At 53.4% G+C, this 14,698-nt stretch overlaps 7 protein-coding genes across 7 annotated transcripts; 4 read left to right on the top strand and 3 right to left on the bottom strand.

Annotated features, from left to right (window-relative positions):
* The first annotated feature begins 894 nt into the window (after positions 1–894).
* och1 (alpha-1,6-mannosyltransferase Och1) lies at positions 895–3,489 on the top strand. The gene is made up of 3 exons (XM_062942724.1): positions 895–1,854; positions 1,983–3,091; positions 3,155–3,489. Exons 2-3 carry the CDS (start codon positions 2,002–2,004, stop codon positions 3,196–3,198), a joined length of 1,134 nt encoding a protein of 377 aa, XP_062805719.1. The 5' UTR covers positions 895–1,854; positions 1,983–2,001; the 3' UTR covers positions 3,199–3,489.
* Positions 3,490–3,563: 74 nt separating this feature from the next.
* On the bottom strand, positions 3,564–4,563 carry QC764_114705 (uncharacterized protein). The gene is made up of 2 exons (XM_062942723.1): positions 3,977–4,563; positions 3,564–3,918 (listed from the first exon to the last, which is right to left on the bottom strand). Exons 1-2 carry the CDS (start codon positions 4,273–4,275, stop codon positions 3,624–3,626), a joined length of 594 nt encoding a protein of 197 aa, XP_062805718.1. The 5' UTR covers positions 4,276–4,563; the 3' UTR covers positions 3,564–3,623.
* Positions 4,564–4,701: 138 nt separating this feature from the next.
* On the top strand, positions 4,702–7,225 carry QC764_114700 (uncharacterized protein). Its single transcript, XM_062942722.1, has 2 exons — positions 4,702–5,112; positions 5,173–7,225. Exons 1-2 carry the CDS (start codon positions 4,948–4,950, stop codon positions 7,054–7,056), a joined length of 2,049 nt encoding a protein of 682 aa, XP_062805717.1. The 5' UTR covers positions 4,702–4,947; the 3' UTR covers positions 7,057–7,225.
* Positions 7,226–7,571: 346 nt separating this feature from the next.
* Positions 7,572–8,606, top strand: QC764_114690 (uncharacterized protein). The gene is made up of 2 exons (XM_062942721.1): positions 7,572–8,133; positions 8,193–8,606. Exons 1-2 carry the CDS (start codon positions 7,741–7,743, stop codon positions 8,277–8,279), a joined length of 480 nt encoding a protein of 159 aa, XP_062805716.1. The 5' UTR covers positions 7,572–7,740; the 3' UTR covers positions 8,280–8,606.
* A 289-nt stretch (positions 8,607–8,895) lies between these two features.
* QC764_114680 (uncharacterized protein) lies at positions 8,896–9,666 on the bottom strand (the record flags this gene model as incomplete). The annotated part of the gene is made up of 1 exon (XM_062942720.1): positions 8,896–9,666. One exon carries the CDS (start codon positions 9,664–9,666, stop codon positions 8,896–8,898), a length of 771 nt encoding a protein of 256 aa, XP_062805715.1.
* A 558-nt stretch (positions 9,667–10,224) lies between these two features.
* QC764_114670 (uncharacterized protein) lies at positions 10,225–14,621 on the top strand. The gene is made up of 4 exons (XM_062942719.1): positions 10,225–10,815; positions 10,882–11,752; positions 11,815–13,026; positions 13,139–14,621. Exons 1-3 carry the CDS (start codon positions 10,642–10,644, stop codon positions 12,285–12,287), a joined length of 1,518 nt encoding a protein of 505 aa, XP_062805713.1. The 5' UTR covers positions 10,225–10,641; the 3' UTR covers positions 12,288–13,026; positions 13,139–14,621.
* Positions 12,164–14,509, bottom strand: QC764_114660 (uncharacterized protein). Its single transcript, XM_062942718.1, has 2 exons — positions 13,791–14,509; positions 12,164–13,732 (listed from the first exon to the last, which is right to left on the bottom strand). Exons 1-2 carry the CDS (start codon positions 13,954–13,956, stop codon positions 12,615–12,617), a joined length of 1,284 nt encoding a protein of 427 aa, XP_062805714.1. The 5' UTR covers positions 13,957–14,509; the 3' UTR covers positions 12,164–12,614.
* Positions 14,622–14,698: the final 77 nt, after the last annotated feature.

The raw sequence follows: 14,698 nt of genomic DNA, 5'->3' as shown, positions 1-14,698 counted from the left end.
ACATGACCCTAAGATTTGATATTGGATCTTGCTTTCATGCACGCAATGCCACGCTCTCCTCGGCAAGCACCCGTGATCGCCGTTCTACAAGATAAATAAAGAACGCCTGCCCCTCTACATACTCATCTGCCCATGTGCTCCGTTACTTCTTGTGTAGGCTATGGCCAAAAAGACAACAATGTAGGAAAACGATGGAAATAATACCGGCCGTTTCCAATGTGTGCGGAAAGGTCATGTGTCGGCCAAACACCGGGCAGGTCAACTGTTTGTCTAAGTTTGACCCTATCTTGGGACCGAAACCTGGAACTGTTGGACATGAGGAACTTGTCCAACTCCATGGTGACCGGCCGTTTGGGATTTCGAAATGGGAATGTCTCTGACAGCAAACCTGTCGTTCACTGCTGAAGCTGTGGAAGACATCATAATAATGTTCTCTCGGGAAGAGGCTTAGCAAGTGCTTGGCATGCTGCCATCTCCAGCAGGTCTTGGAGTGTCACTTGTTTCAAGTTCAGAGGACCCACCCACACTTGATTGCGCAAGCGTGGTGCGATCATCAAAGAGATTGCCGAAATGGGCACCCAAATTGTCGGCGCCGTTGAGTCTTGGCTCAATCTGCCTGCCGAATCTTGACAGCCAGAGGAAGTGGTGCTGAACAGCACCACTCTTCAAGAGGAGGATGGTCAAACAGTTTTGCAGAAACCGGGGAGGATCTGAGCAGAAGCCGTGCCCGGGTCAAACCTCCAATTCGGCAGTGCTCCGTGTGTCACAGCATGAGTTGTGCATGTTGCAGGCCTGCAACTCTGCTGAACTTCGTCATCACTCGCTTGAGATAACTGGGGCTGACCGGCGGGGCCGGATGGGCCGGCTTCGTCGAAGTTGTTGTTCTTTAATGAAATTTAGGGACCGGTTGTAAGAAGAGACCACGATTCTCCGACTATCTGAAAGGTTTTGAGAGGGTGTTTTCTGATCATGGTGGCCGAAGCATTCAAACCACCTTGCTGACCACCCGCCATCGGCGCGGTCTCTGTCGCGGGATACCAAAAAAAGCTCGTTTAGTTTGTGTCTCAAGTTGAAGCAAAGAACAAGAGTAACCCTACACGTCATCACCCTGCCTGCTCCAGGTTTGAGAAAGGCAACCTGGAAAGGAACAAGTTCAACTTTTCATCCCACTTCCTCTGTGCGAACATCAAGCAGAGACCAGGCGGATCAGCTTTGTTCATTCGGTCGTCCGTTCGCGTTGCCGGTTTTCAGGGTCCAGCCTGCACACTGGTTTCGGGGCAGATATCCCGCCAGCGCCCGGCCGCCTGTCAACGGTCGCCGCTCTGCCTGCCCTGCTTCGCACTCCCGCCCGTGGACCGCCGCCGTGCGCCCTTGAGGCCCGGATGAGGAATCTTGAAACCAGCCTACAGGCCAGATTTAGTATCGAGTGACAGATCCCCAGCGATCCTCTCCCAATACTCGCGGGCTCAGCATCTTCTTGGCACCGATCGCCATCAACTGCATTCCTTAAAAGTCCATGGTTGGCAAGCTCCCTTTGGTTGCAAACGTGGAAAACCAAGCCTGTGAGGTATGATCAACGGCCCCACGTACTTTCCCACCCCCGCCTAGAAACCCCTGTCACGCCGTCGAGCTTGTCCACTCAATTCAAAAAGTAAAGGGGGCTTTGGATTCTAATCCACACTCACAACATTCACCGACAGTCCTCCACGCCATCTTTCTTCGTATTTCACGCTCTTTTACGCTCCCTTCCTGTTTTCCCTTTCTTCATTGTGTACTTGTTGTTTCTGTGGAGGACCCTTCATTTTTGGCCCATTCCCTAGCTCTCCCAATGGTCTAATTTTTCCAACCTACTTGGTATGTACCGGGCGCCGATGCAGCTTTTATTTAGCACCACGCAGGCACAACTGTTTGCACTAAGAAGACTGATGTCACCACGCGGAGAGAACAACAACACTGACATTTTTCGTTTGACGCGATGCTAGATTTGACAGTTTCGACATCATGCTCACCTTCCGCCGCGCCCTCGTGGCCGCGGTGTTTTTCATCGCTGTCCTCTTCCTCACAACACGATCGTCATCACCGGCTGCCTCGGCGGCAGCTGTCGAGTATCCAAAAGTACAGCCCGGAGCAGAGGCCGCGAGGCAGGAATCGCAAACAACGGCGTCTTCTGGGCAGAAAGCTGCCGACGACCAGGCGGTACAAAATGGCGGACGTCAGGGCGGCCCGCCGAAGCAGAAGCCGATGAAGGATATGTCAAGAATGACGCTTTACGAGAAGCTCGCCTACCAGTTTCCCTACGATGTCGAGACGAAATTCCCAGCTTACATTTGGCAAACGTGGAAATGGACACCAGCGCACGGAGAGTTTACCTTTCGCGAGCAGGAGGCGACATGGACGGAGCAGCACCCAGGGTTTATCCACGAGGTCATCACCGATCAGGTTGCTGTGCACCTGCTCCGTCTCCTCTACGGATCAGTTCCCGAGGTTCTGGAGGCGTATGAGGCGCTTCCTCTTCCTGTGCTCAAGGCCGATTTCTTCCGCTACTTGATCCTGCTCGCCAGAGGAGGTATCTATTCCGACATCGACACGTATGCAATCCGCAGCGCGCTCGAGTGGGTCCCCGAATCAGTCCCGCGCGACCAGATCGGATTGGTTATTGGAATCGAGGCGGATCCGGATCGCCCGGATTGGAAGGATTGGTACAGCCGAAGAATTCAGTTTTGCCAGTGGACCATCCAGAGCAAGCCCGGTCACCCTGTGCTGAGAGAAGTGGTGTCCCGCATTACCGAACAGGTCCTGAAGAGGAAGAGAGCTGGTTCGCTCAAAGATGTTGTCGACAAGGATGTTATTGAATTTACTGGCCCAGCCCTTTGGACGGATATTATCTTCGGGTACTTCAACGACGAGCGGTACTTCGACATGGAGAATTCGGTCGGCCTGATTGACTGGAAGAATTTTACTGGCATGGAGACGGCAAGACGTGTGGGAGATGTCATCGTGCTCCCCATCACCAGCTTCTCACCAGGTGTACAACAGATGGGGGCTAAAGATTACGACGATCCTATGGCGTTTGTGAAGCACGATTTCGAGGGTATGTCATGTTTTCTAGCAACCTCAACAAAGTCTTGGCTGAAGTTAACAAATGATGTCACAGGCACATGGAAACCTGAGAGCGAGCGTCACATTGGCGAGCAATGATGGCTACATCCATCGTGCACAGCATCATTATGAACTTCACTTTTCTTGGAACGAGACATAATTCCTTTTTAATCTACTTTACTGCATGGGCTGGCGTTTGTGTTTCTACGCTGCATACCCAGCTTAGTTCTGGGGTCTTGAAATTTCAAGGAAGATGGGCGGGGATAGAGTGTACAAAAGGCTACGGGGGTGGACGAACGCGACATGCTGTACGCAAAAGGGATGTACATAACACTCATGGAATCCGACGGTTAGACTTGCAGTCTACCGTGGCCCATTTTGGAGGGGGGAGGAAAACGTACACCGCCAGGTTAAACAGGGGGCTCTTTTGGGCTAACCTGTCTCTTATCTGTCTAGCGATCTAGACGATGGAGACGCAATAGACCGCTGTTGATAGCGTTGTTGAACATCTAACTCTGACAGGATCAGGAAGTCTTTGACCTCTGGCTCTCCCAGTCCTGCCTTAATTCCACACACATGGCTAGGTAGTCTTCCATGCCTTCAGTATCGATGAAGTCAACCGTCCAAGTGGTCGTCAGTGCAGGGGGATCAGCAGGCCAGATATAGGCCAGCGCTTCAGCGCCACTGGCAAGAGTGACCCGCGCGACGTCGTACTTTGGATTCTCAAAAGAGTCCAAAATGGCCCATTCTCGCTTTGTGAGGTCGTTGTAGGCCCTCCCTGGTGCCACACTTGTCGGGTCGGCGACAAGCCCTGGGTATCTGTCTCTTTTTTAGGACACAACCCTCAACCCAGGGGAAGACAAGGGGGAAGAAGTACGGTAAATCCGGCAAGCCAGCTGCTCTCCACCCGGGCGCTGAAGTCAGCGTTGACGGCGGCACCCGGTCTAGCAGGGTGTGCATCACCGCATCGATGGTTAATGTGCCGTAGGCGAAGAGGCCGAGGTGGGTTGGGAAGGGGGAGGAGCGGGCTGATGATGATGACGATAGCGGCGGTTGGGAGCGATTCTGCCGGGACAGCAACTCCAGCTTCCCCGCGATTTTGGTGGAGCCGGGCCCACTAGGCGCTGCGGGGGTGTTGGGGTTTGGGTTGGGGTTGTTAGATGTGGTGGTGGACATGTTGCGAGACTGAGGAAGACTTGGGAAAATGATATTGAAAGCAAATGTAAAGTGAGAGTCTGGGAGGGAGAATTGACAAGGTAGAGACTATCAAAGAACCTTGGTGAATAGCAGTCAAAGGGTGTGTAAATCCCCAGTGTGGAGCTCGTTATCTATCTATCTCCCTCATTACCAACAGAAAGAAACCCCCATTTTAAGCGCCGCTTTCCATCTGGACGGTATCTCCAAACCCGTCGCATCAAGATAACCAGAGGCAAACTGATTGTCAGGGTATACACCATCGCTTGGATCCCACACCCTCCATCCCATTCAACAAACAACTGGAAGCGGCTGGTTGGGGTGGCACGGGTGGATGATCGATGAGGCGACTGTACCCCGCATTTCCAGGGGGGACGTCCAACGGGCAGGGTGAGTGAGGGGGAATCTTGGTTACCTTCCCAGACAGGCTTTGGTGATCGGCAGCTCGTCTGTCTACCTACCCCGAGGCAAAAGAGAACACCATGGCCGTGAGGGGGGGTGGGTGTATTCTTGCAACTTGCTTTGTTACAGACCTCCTTGAGCACACTTTCGAGTACTTGGTTGAATCACCGAAGCAAATATACTTTATTTTACCAAATATTTGACTTTCTGGCTCTTCTATTGCCTCGGCCGGATTCTGTGGGAGAGAGCGCGATGAGATTCCAGTTGGTGCCAGAGACTCAAACGGCTCTGGTGCTGATGCGAAGGCGTGCGAGCCTGCCTTGCAGTCGCATCAAGACGAGATGGCTAGGCGTTGGAAAGTTGGGTGTGCGGAGAAGCAGTGGTTTGACAAGGAGCATCAGTGAAGGGCATCGTCATGTAAGTCGCATTTCCCTTGACCAAGATGTTCCGTCTGCTAATCCGAGATCTCACGATCAGGTTCCATTACTGGGAATGACCATCCCCGAACACTTCAATACCATGGCGGAGAAATACGCCGACCACAGGGCAGTGACCAGTGTGCCTGCCATTCGCAACGTGAACAAGTCCTTGCTGGGCTATGAAGTCCACTGGAACCCGCGCACCCTCACCTACCGAGAACTTGACTCCATCTCCAACATCCTCGCACATTCGTTGCGAGCGCAAGGAGTCCAGAAAGGCGACAGAGTTGCTGTCAGCCTGGGAAACTGCTGGGAGTTTGCTGCCCTCACCTATGCAGTCTATAAATTAGGCGCTATTCTCGTCCCGCTGAACCCTCAGTTCAACGCCGAGCAAGTCACAGCCGCCCTAAACCATCTCGAGGTCAAACTCCTCATCATCAACGCCATGACAGACCTCGCATACAAGCCCGGTCAAGGAAGAAGTAACATACCCTTACTCAAGACCATCGTCCCAGACCTCACCACAGGCACCATCAAAAGCCCAACAGTGAAAAGCCTCGAAAAAGTAATCGTCGTGGACAACTCAAAAACACACTTCCCCAGCCCCCCAAAGATCTCGGAGTACCTATCCCTCACCCCCTTCGACACCATATGGCTCCACGACGCGAAACACATCGACCCCATCATCCCCGATTCTCCCCTTTCCCCGTCAGAAACAATCAACATCCAATTCACCTCGGGCACCACCTCCCACCCCAAAGCAGCGATGCTCACCCACGAAAACATCCTCAACAACGGCCACCTCATCGCCCAGCGCATGGGTCTCGACCCCTCGGATCGAATCATCTGTCCCCCTCCCTTGTTCCACTGCTTCGGCTGCATCCTGGGGTACATGGCCTGCGCGACCACGGGAGCAGAAATCATGTTCCCCTCCCCGGCATTTGACCCAGCCGCCACGATCGTCATGGCCCACAAGGAAAAAGCCACGGGTCTGTACGGGGTGGCAACAATGTTTGTGTCCATGTTTGAGGAGCTCGCCAACCCGAAACATCGAAAGAATTATCTACGGCCCGTCTACGAGAACTTACAGGAGGGCGAGAAGGCGTTCCCGTCGCTGAAAAAGGGGATCGCGGCGGGGAGTTCGGTGCCGCAGAGTTTGATGCACAAGATTTACGACACTTTTGGGTTGGAGGACCTGGTGATTTGCTATGGGATGACGGAGACGAGCCCGGTGAGCTGCATGACTACGCCTGATGATCCGTTCGAGAAGAGGACGAGCACGGTGGGCAGGGCGATGCCGCATACGACGGTCAAGATTGTTGACCCGGAGAATAAGGGGAGGATATTGCCGATTGGGGAGAAGGGGGAGTTGGCAGCGGCGGGGTATTTGGTTATGAAGGGGTACTGGGGGGACGAGGGGAGGACGAACGAGGTGAGGGTGGCGGAACGGGATGAGGATGGACAGGAGAGGGTCTGGATGTACAGCGGGGATGAGGCGAGTATGGATGAGGAGGGCTATGTGGCTATCACAGGGAGGATCAAGGATCTGATCATCAGGGGAGGGGAGAATATCCATCCGCTGGAGATTGAGAACTGTTTGTTTCAGCATGAGTACGTGGCCGAGGTAAGCGTGGTTGGGGTGCCGTGTGACAGGCACGGGGAGAGCGTGGGCGCGTTTGTGATTGCGCATGAGGGGGTCGGGGTGGAGACGGAAGGGATGGAGAGTGATAAGGATGTTGGGGAGGAGGGCAAGAAGGTGTTGACTGCGGAAATGGTGAGGGAGTGGGTGAGGAGTCGGCTGAGCGCGCATTTGGTGCCGAAGCATGTTTGGTTTGTGAGGGAATACCCCAAGACAGCGAGTGGGAAGATTCAGAAGTTCAAGTTGAGGGATATGGCGAAGAGGTGGTTGCTCGAGGCGGGGGAGAGGAAGCAACAACAATGATGGGCGGGGAAGAATGGGATGTCCCGGCGATCCGATCTGGCATGGATGGCGTTTCAGAGCACAACCCGCCCAGAGAGATCTAGACTTTTGAACTCGGCTAGTGGCTCGTATCGGGACATGATGCCCCCCATGTTTTGGAAATACACTCATGACTTAATCACTTGAGAACTCAATGGTGAAAAATCTGGGTAAATCGGGCCTTTTGTCCTGTTCAGCTGTTGTCTTTCACGTTTCCAGCTAGATACAGCCTCTTGCACGAGGACCTCTACCTGACGATTAGATCTGAATGATGTAAAAGTGATTCAGTCAGGAACGCAACAGAATTGTCGGTAGTGGTCGGTCAGCCAAGGTAGTTGAAGATATTCAGGGGTAAGCGAGACATCCAGCCAGGAACGAGCATTCTTGACATTCCTCCTCTGCCATGGCACCAACACCGCTACCTCAGATTGCTCTATTATTTGTTATGACGAGCAAAGAAAAGAAAATAAAAAATAATGTTCTGTGCATGTGAGAATTATAGGGACTTGAAAGTTATAAAAAACTCGCCATCTCTCCCGTTGAGCACCTCATTTTCTTTTCCTCACCACCATCCTCATCATCACCTCGGTCATCAGCTCATTCCTCCCAAAGCCAACCAGCCTAAACGCACTCCCTTAACAACCCAATCCTTTAGCTCTCTTCAATATGAAGGTCACCTCCCTCGCCGCCGCCCTCGCCGCCGCCCTCGCCGCCACCCTCTCCGTCGCCGTCGCCGAGATGGCCGCCGCCCAGGCTGACTGGCCCGACTGGCCCGACTGGGAGGACCTCGACTGGACCCTCGAGGAGGTCTCCCCCCTCGTCGTCGGCAAGGGCAAGGGCGGCAAGGGCCAGGACATTGTCGAGATCTCCATCATCGACCCCACCATCGAGATCCTCCCCTTCGGCAAGGGCAAGGGCAAGGGCTGGGGCAAGGGCAACAGCAACAAGCCCGCCCCTCTCCCCCAGGGGTTCAAGTGCAAGCCTGGCAGCTACGCCTGCGAGTGGTCCGAGAGCAAGGGGAGCGGGTGGAAGGTGTGCAACGTTTTGGGGGAGTGGGTGGTAAGTTTGCTCATGACAACGATAATAGCGATGGAGCATGGTTGACATTACGATAACAGTATGGCGGCTCCTGCGGCAAGAGGGAGAGGTGCGAGTTCAACTTGGCCAACAAGAGCCCTTACTGTTTGCCTTACTCTTACTTGTAGATGCCTTCATTGGTATTCACAGTCGGCATTCAGACAAAGTTCTCTCTGGGACAATACCGACAACTTTGAAGGGGTGGATTTTACGACAATCTATGAGCGTATGAAGGAAACGGGTGGATGGAATCTGGGGTTTCTCTGATATGTCTCAGTGCACTGGCACTTGTTTTCTTGCTGGGCTCCCTGTTGTAAACCCACCTGATTTGTATTTTTCTTTTGTTGGAATGCTGAGTCTTCTCGTTTTTGTAGGTTAGTCTGCCTTGGTTAGCACCCCTTACCGATGATGCAAATGACAAACAGTATCCTTATAACAATTTTAGCTTTCCCTTGATCCACATTCGTCATGTGCTGGGATGAAGGTGACGCAAGGTGGACAGGGACTCCCTTCACTACGCCATGGACAGTCGTTTCTCGTGTGGAATCAGTAAAAACAAAAGCTCCATAAAGACAGGATTGTTCATTGAGAAACACTGATAAACTCCTTCATGCAATCCGTCTCCCAGTTTGAAAATTGTGTCATAATGCTCATGTCATTCATGTGCTATCAACAAGGTATCATCCAATTACACACTTTGTTTACTTTTGCCTTTTCCTCGCAGCACTCCCTTGCACCCCGCATTTACGCCTCAGGCCAGTTGTTGTTAAACACAACGCAAGACCCATTTGCGCTCGTCGCAATATCCTTCTCCGACAAAAACACGCAATACTTGGCCACGCTCTCAATAGGCACCATTTTCTCGAGACCCACAGGCGACTGAGAAGCAGAGATGGCTTGGAACGCCTCCATGTGCATGCCCTTGGCGAAGGCATCAGTAATGTTGGTGTTCATGCCGCCCAGAAGCAATGCGATGCTGTAGATACCCTTTGGCCCGTAGAAGCCGGCCGTGTTCTTGGTCAACGCCATGACACCAGCCTTGGATACTGTGTAAGCCGCTCCAGCCTTGAATCCATGGATGCTGGCGTTGGAGCCCATGTTGATGATGATGCCACCGACGGGATCTTGCTTCTCGAACTGGGCGATGGCAACCTTGGAGGTGGTGTATGGCCCGTTGAGGTTGATGTTGAGGACACGGTCCCATGTCTCCTTGGAGCATGCGCCAACGGGAGAGAAGTCATCCATGACGCCGGCGTTGTTGATTAAAACGTCCAGGCGGTCGAATTTGGAGACAGTGGCATCGACAAGACTTTGGACAGCGGCCTCGTCTGTTACGTCGGCTTGTTGAGCGAGGAATTTGTCGTCATAGGACTTGGTCCATTCCTCTTCGACAGCCGTGATTCGTTGAGGGTTGACGTCGCACACGGCAACATTGGCACCGGCGGCGAGGAAAGCATCAGCGATTGCCTTTCCGAGACCGCCAGCGGCACCGGTGATGAGGACTGTCTTGGCCATTTTGTTGGGTGAGATTGAGGATAGTGATGCAATTGTTATCTGGTAAAATCTACCTGCGAAAGCAAGATAGGTCCCTTCTTATATGTATGTAGAACAGCCCCTTGGCTCAGCTGACTTTGCTCAGGGGAATCTGGTCCACCATGACCCTTCTTCATCGCATGCTGGGTTGCATTTGCGGGGATAGGCATGGATGGTTATGGAGGCTCTCCAATTGGACCCTATCACTGATGAACTGACCCTTAAGCATACGCATATGCACGATTGTAGTCTGTTCAGTTTCTTGAGACGGTTGGATCTAGAGCTGCATGTGACAGCCAACAGTAATCGTTGGCTTTGAATCGTCTGCGGTGAACGGCAACGCGGGGTTCCATGTTGGAGGTCAGTTCTGGAGGTTCCATCGCTCCACATGAGGCGAACCGAATGCGATTGCGAGCAAGAAGACCCTTGTGAAAACTGTGTGTTGTCTCTTGTAGGAGTTCAAATCCCGAATGCGAGAAGCCTCATATCGTTGTTCGGGCCCAGGATTCTAAACATCGCAACCGGGAAATTCGAGACAAAAAAAAGTTCAGAGTGAGTTTATTGAGGTTTTGATCAACTGTGAAAGGATGCAGTTGGACGTTGGAAAAGACACCAACACCAACAGCGTCAACAGGGGGCCAGAATGCTGGAGCTTAAGATCGCCTCTAACCCAGATAGGGATAGTGTCGCTTGGCTATCAGCTCACAGACATCCGGCAGGCAACTAAGGCTTAGACCCCTGTCTCAACGCCAATGACGAAACCCAACTGGAGACAGTTTGGATCACTTTTTTGCGGCCAAAAAGTCGAGTTTTGCGACAGCATACCAAAGTATTTCGGGCCAATATCCAAGCGCTGCGCACCTTCGTCTCGCTTTCTACCATATATACGAGGAAATGATGCAATGAACATCTAACCAACGTGATACCCCATCAAATTACTCTTCTCCCACATCCACAATGTCATCCCTCACCAGCAACAACAAGGTGCAACTAGCCGCAACAGCCGTCGTCTCCGCAGCCGTCGCCGCCGGCGCAATCCTTAGCTACCAACGACTCCAAAAAGACTCACGGCTCAACCGCTTAAAGCAGTCCATTCCCAACCCAGGCGACGACGAATCCGGCGTCCAAAAAGTAAACCACCCTCCCCCCCTGGCCCTCTCCCACACCCAAAAACCGCTAACATCCCCCTCCCCCTAGCTCACCCGCGTCGGCCCCCTCCCCAAACCCGACAAAGAAGACGAACACAACTTCCTCCTCGCCCAGCGCGCCCAAGCAGGCGACTTCGACGACGAACTCATCCTCGAGCAGCTCGCCCGCAACCGCGTCTTCCTCTCCGACCAAGGCCTCTCCAAACTCCGCAATGCCTTCGTGATCATCGTCGGCTGCGGCGGCGTCGGCTCTCACGCCTGCGCCGCCCTCTCCCGCTCCGGCGTGAGCAAAATCCGCCTCATCGACTTTGACCAAGTCACCCTCTCCTCTCTCAACCGTCACGCCGTCGCCACCCTCGCAGACGTCGGTCTCCCCAAAGTCCAGTGTCTCCAGCGCAGGTTGTGCGCCATAACACCGTGGATAAAGTTTGATCTGAGGCTTCAAAAGTTTGATGGGTCGGTGGCGGGGGATCTACTCGGGGATTGGGAAGGCGGGCAGAGGCCGGATTTTGTGATTGATGCAATTGACAACATTGAGAGCAAGGTCGAGCTGCTCAAGTACTGTCACGACAATGGGCTGCCTGTGATTTCGGCCATGGGGGCGGGCACGAAGAGCGATCCCACCAGGGTGATGGTGGGGGATATCGGGGCGAGTTTCGAGGATGGGCTTTCCAGGGCGACGAGGAGGAAGCTGAAGCTTTTGGGGGTCACGAGCGGGATTCCGGTGGTGTACTCGACCGAGAAGATGGGCGAGGGCAAGGCGGCGCTTTTGCCGCTGTCGGAGGAGGAGTTCAAGAAGGGGGATGTCGGGGATTTGGGTGCGCTGCCTGATTTTAGGGTGAGGATTCTGCCCGTGTTGGGAACTATGCCGGCGGTTTTTGGATATGTGGCTGCGAATCATGTCATTCTGAAGATCACCGGTAAGCTGATTTTCACTGTCTCTACCCCTCGCTGAAACCGACACACGCTAACAACCGCTCAGGCTACCCAATGGACTACCAACCCGCCAAGGCCCGCGACAAGATGTACGAGGCCATCCTTGCCTACGTCCAGGCCAGCGAGGAGAAGGTGGTGCGCATGATCGAAGGAGGCCGCACCGACGTCTGCGTCGGTCTCAAGGTGCCCATCACACCCGGAGACATCGCCTTCTTGGTCGAAGAGGCCTTCAGAGGTAGAAGTGCCGTGACCGGCGTCCCCACAAAGCTCATGCTCATCCGGTGGAGGAAGCCCGCCACCACCACCCTCGTCCGCATCGGCGAGGGCAAAGCCGAGCAAAAGTCTTCCAACCTCAGGCTCCGTGATTTGGTCTGCATGACTAAGGAGGAGGCTGTCAGGCATCAGAAAGAGGTGCTTTTGGGCGACAAGTCTCTCGAGGACCTCTACAGCCAAGAGGTCATCGAGCTCGTGGAGAGGCAGCAAAAGGAGGCCGAGGCCTATGAACGGCACAGGCCTTGAACACAGTAAAGTAAAAGCCAATATAGCCTATGAACCCAACCTCGATGATCCATCAATCACCATTGAATGACGGCTTTACTTCCAACACATGCGCCTCGGCACTAATCAGTTTCAGAGAAACCTCGAAATCCTTTTTGAGACATCACAGATGCCAAGAGATTTCGTTCAGATTAGTATCTGTGTGGTGTCAAATAACTAATTCGCAGACCAGGAGATTCCCCGAAAAGCTAATGCTGGTTCAAACCAATGTGGTTGTTCCACTGCTACTACCGCTGCCTTATAGCCACCACAAATGGCCACGACAACAGTGCATTCAGGTATGCCTCTTTACCGCGTTGACACCTTCTCCATCTGCATACCAACACCATGGCATATCCTCCCCTTGTTGTACCACTTGACCTCAGGCAACAGCTCCGCCGTCACCCACCTGGCTGTCTTGGCATGCAAACTCCCCTCTCCAAACGGAATGATAGTCTTATCCTTCCGTAACTTCTCATCCAGGCTGAGCTTGTTCATGGCCTGCTCCAACTCGCCATTCTCATCATGAGTCCGCGGGAACGACGTCTTTCCCTCAGCCAAAGCCTGGAAAATCGCCAGCTGGTCCTGCAAAAACTCATCCACCACGCCCCCCGCAGAAACTTCGTCAAACAGTTCCTTGCACAACTTCCTCGACAAACTCTGACTCAACGACTCCGAGCTCATCGCCGACACCTTAGTCTTTGTCTTCTTCGGCGTCGAAGTGAGCATATCCCTCCCCCACCTTAGCTCGCCCGACCTTCCTACCAGCAGGACGTATATCCTCGAGTCCTGCCCCGAATCCTCCGTCACCTTGAAATTGACCTCCACATCAGGAAACATCTCCTCCAAGTCTGTCACGAGTGCCTGCATCATGGACTCTTGCATGGCAAAGGGGACGATCATCGACACGTCAATAGCTTCGAGATCGACATCCCCCGGACCACCGCCGTAAATCTCGCCCAACCCATTGTCCTTGAACGTTAACGTCTCCCCTGCCCTAAGAGGGTTGAACTGAAACGAGCACTTTCCCCGTGATGCTTTACCCAGACTCCACCCGCGGGAAATCAGCTTCCGCTGCACGACGATGCCAAAGGCGTTTTCGAGGGTTGGTAAGAGGACTTGGTCGAGGTACTCGTAGCTGAGGGAGAAGGAGACGTTGGTTCCGCCCGAGAGTTCGAGCGTTATTGGCTCGTCGACCTTGTCGCTGCTGCCAGAAAATAGAAGGAAGGGAAAGATGGCCTGGAAGATGAGGAGGGTCGAAGCGGCGGGGGAGTCGGCTTCGATCTTGATGGTGCGGGATTTGAGGGAGGAGGACTTGAGGCGAGGGCGGAAATCGAGGGTGTGAGAGCCGACGGAGAGTCCGTCGACTTCGGCGTTGGTTGCTGTGGCGAGATATTCGATGGCGGTGACGTGTTGGGATTTGAGACCTACGGGGAGTTTGTTAGTCAAAGGGCAGTGATGAGGGGAGGAAAACAAGAAACTAACCTCCGCCTTTGGCACCTCCCCGAGGGCCTTCACGATTCCCACGGACATGTGTTATGCGGATTGGGACGGTGGCGACGGCGGCGAGGGCACATGCTATGCGCACCAGCTGGCCACCTCCTTCACCTGTCCTCCCGTCGAGTTCGATAACGGGTCGTTGCTTTTCCATATTGGCTGTTGTTGACGACACGCCGTATTCAGTGGTGGTTATTATTGTTGTTGTTGTTGAGTGTTGAATGTTGTGGTTGTTGTGAGTGGGGTTGAGAGGCTCACTTGGTGGTGGGGGAGGGGGGAGGAAGGTGACCTCTTCTGCTGACTTTCCGCTTTTACGCCAGCTGTTGTCTCCTGGTGGGGGGAATTTGCCTGTTTCTTTTTAATAAAAAAATCGATTTCAAATGCAACAGTTGGGGCGGTTTAAATTCCGATAACAAGTTTTGAGCAAGAGCAACCCGGGCTAGAAGATATGCGAGATGACAAGAGAGAGGGAGAGGAAGGAGCGACTTGGCTTTCTTCGAAATATGACCTCAACGATTGGCAAACGGAAAACCAACCACGTTTGGATCAAACAAGAGGCGGTATGGCACAGCTTTAAAAAGGGATGAAGGCCAAGTTATAACTGCGTTTGACAGTTGCGTCGCATTTATCATGCCCTTGACAGCAAGGGAGTACGCGCCACAGCCCAGTTCTTCAGGCTCGTCGTCGTAGATCAACAACAATTCTTAGTGGTGCTTAGTGTTTGCTCAATACCCCGGGCTGAGTCACACGGCGGCCGGCTGAGGACCTGGGCTTGATAAAAATGGAACCGAGGCGCTAAATAGTCACTTGAAATCCACCATTTTGCAGGGCTGCACAGCTGTAAATACCTTGGCGGCCTCTTCTGTCTTGGTGATACCATCATGTTTTGGATATCA

Source organism: Podospora pseudoanserina, chromosome 1 (genome assembly GCF_035222485.1).
Source record: "Podospora pseudoanserina strain CBS 124.78 chromosome 1, whole genome shotgun sequence".
NCBI lineage: Eukaryota > Fungi > Ascomycota > Sordariomycetes > Sordariales > Podosporaceae > Podospora > Podospora pseudoanserina.
Note: the sequence above shows the minus strand (reverse complement) of the source record. Positions and strands in the feature narration are given on the sequence as shown.

Bases quoted from the DNA above. Each gene is read 5' to 3' on its own strand.
- och1 (XM_062942724.1), top strand. From the start codon at position 2,002: ATGCTCACCTTCCGCCGCGCCCTCGTGGCCGCGGTGTTTTTCATCGCT. The intron at 3,092-3,154 runs GTATGTCATGTT...ATGATGTCACAG, and splicing joins TGTGAAGCACGATTTCGAGG to GCACATGGAAACCTGAGAGC.
- QC764_114705 (XM_062942723.1), bottom strand. From the start codon at position 4,275: ATGTCCACCACCACATCTAACAACCCCAACCCAAACCCCAACACCCCC. The intron at 3,919-3,976 runs GTACTTCTTCCC...AAAAAGAGACAG, and splicing joins GCTGGCTTGCCGGATTTACC to ATACCCAGGGCTTGTCGCCG.
- QC764_114700 (XM_062942722.1), top strand. From the start codon at position 4,948: ATGAGATTCCAGTTGGTGCCAGAGACTCAAACGGCTCTGGTGCTGATG. The intron at 5,113-5,172 runs GTAAGTCGCATT...TCTCACGATCAG, and splicing joins TCAGTGAAGGGCATCGTCAT to GTTCCATTACTGGGAATGAC.
- QC764_114690 (XM_062942721.1), top strand. From the start codon at position 7,741: ATGAAGGTCACCTCCCTCGCCGCCGCCCTCGCCGCCGCCCTCGCCGCC. The intron at 8,134-8,192 runs GTAAGTTTGCTC...TTACGATAACAG, and splicing joins ACGTTTTGGGGGAGTGGGTG to TATGGCGGCTCCTGCGGCAA.
- QC764_114670 (XM_062942719.1), top strand. From the start codon at position 10,642: ATGTCATCCCTCACCAGCAACAACAAGGTGCAACTAGCCGCAACAGCC. The intron at 10,816-10,881 runs GTAAACCACCCT...CCCTCCCCCTAG, and splicing joins ACGAATCCGGCGTCCAAAAA to CTCACCCGCGTCGGCCCCCT. The intron at 11,753-11,814 runs GTAAGCTGATTT...ACAACCGCTCAG, and splicing joins TGTCATTCTGAAGATCACCG to GCTACCCAATGGACTACCAA.
- QC764_114660 (XM_062942718.1), bottom strand. From the start codon at position 13,956: ATGGAAAAGCAACGACCCGTTATCGAACTCGACGGGAGGACAGGTGAA. The intron at 13,733-13,790 runs GTTAGTTTCTTG...AACTCCCCGTAG, and splicing joins GGGAGGTGCCAAAGGCGGAG to GTCTCAAATCCCAACACGTC.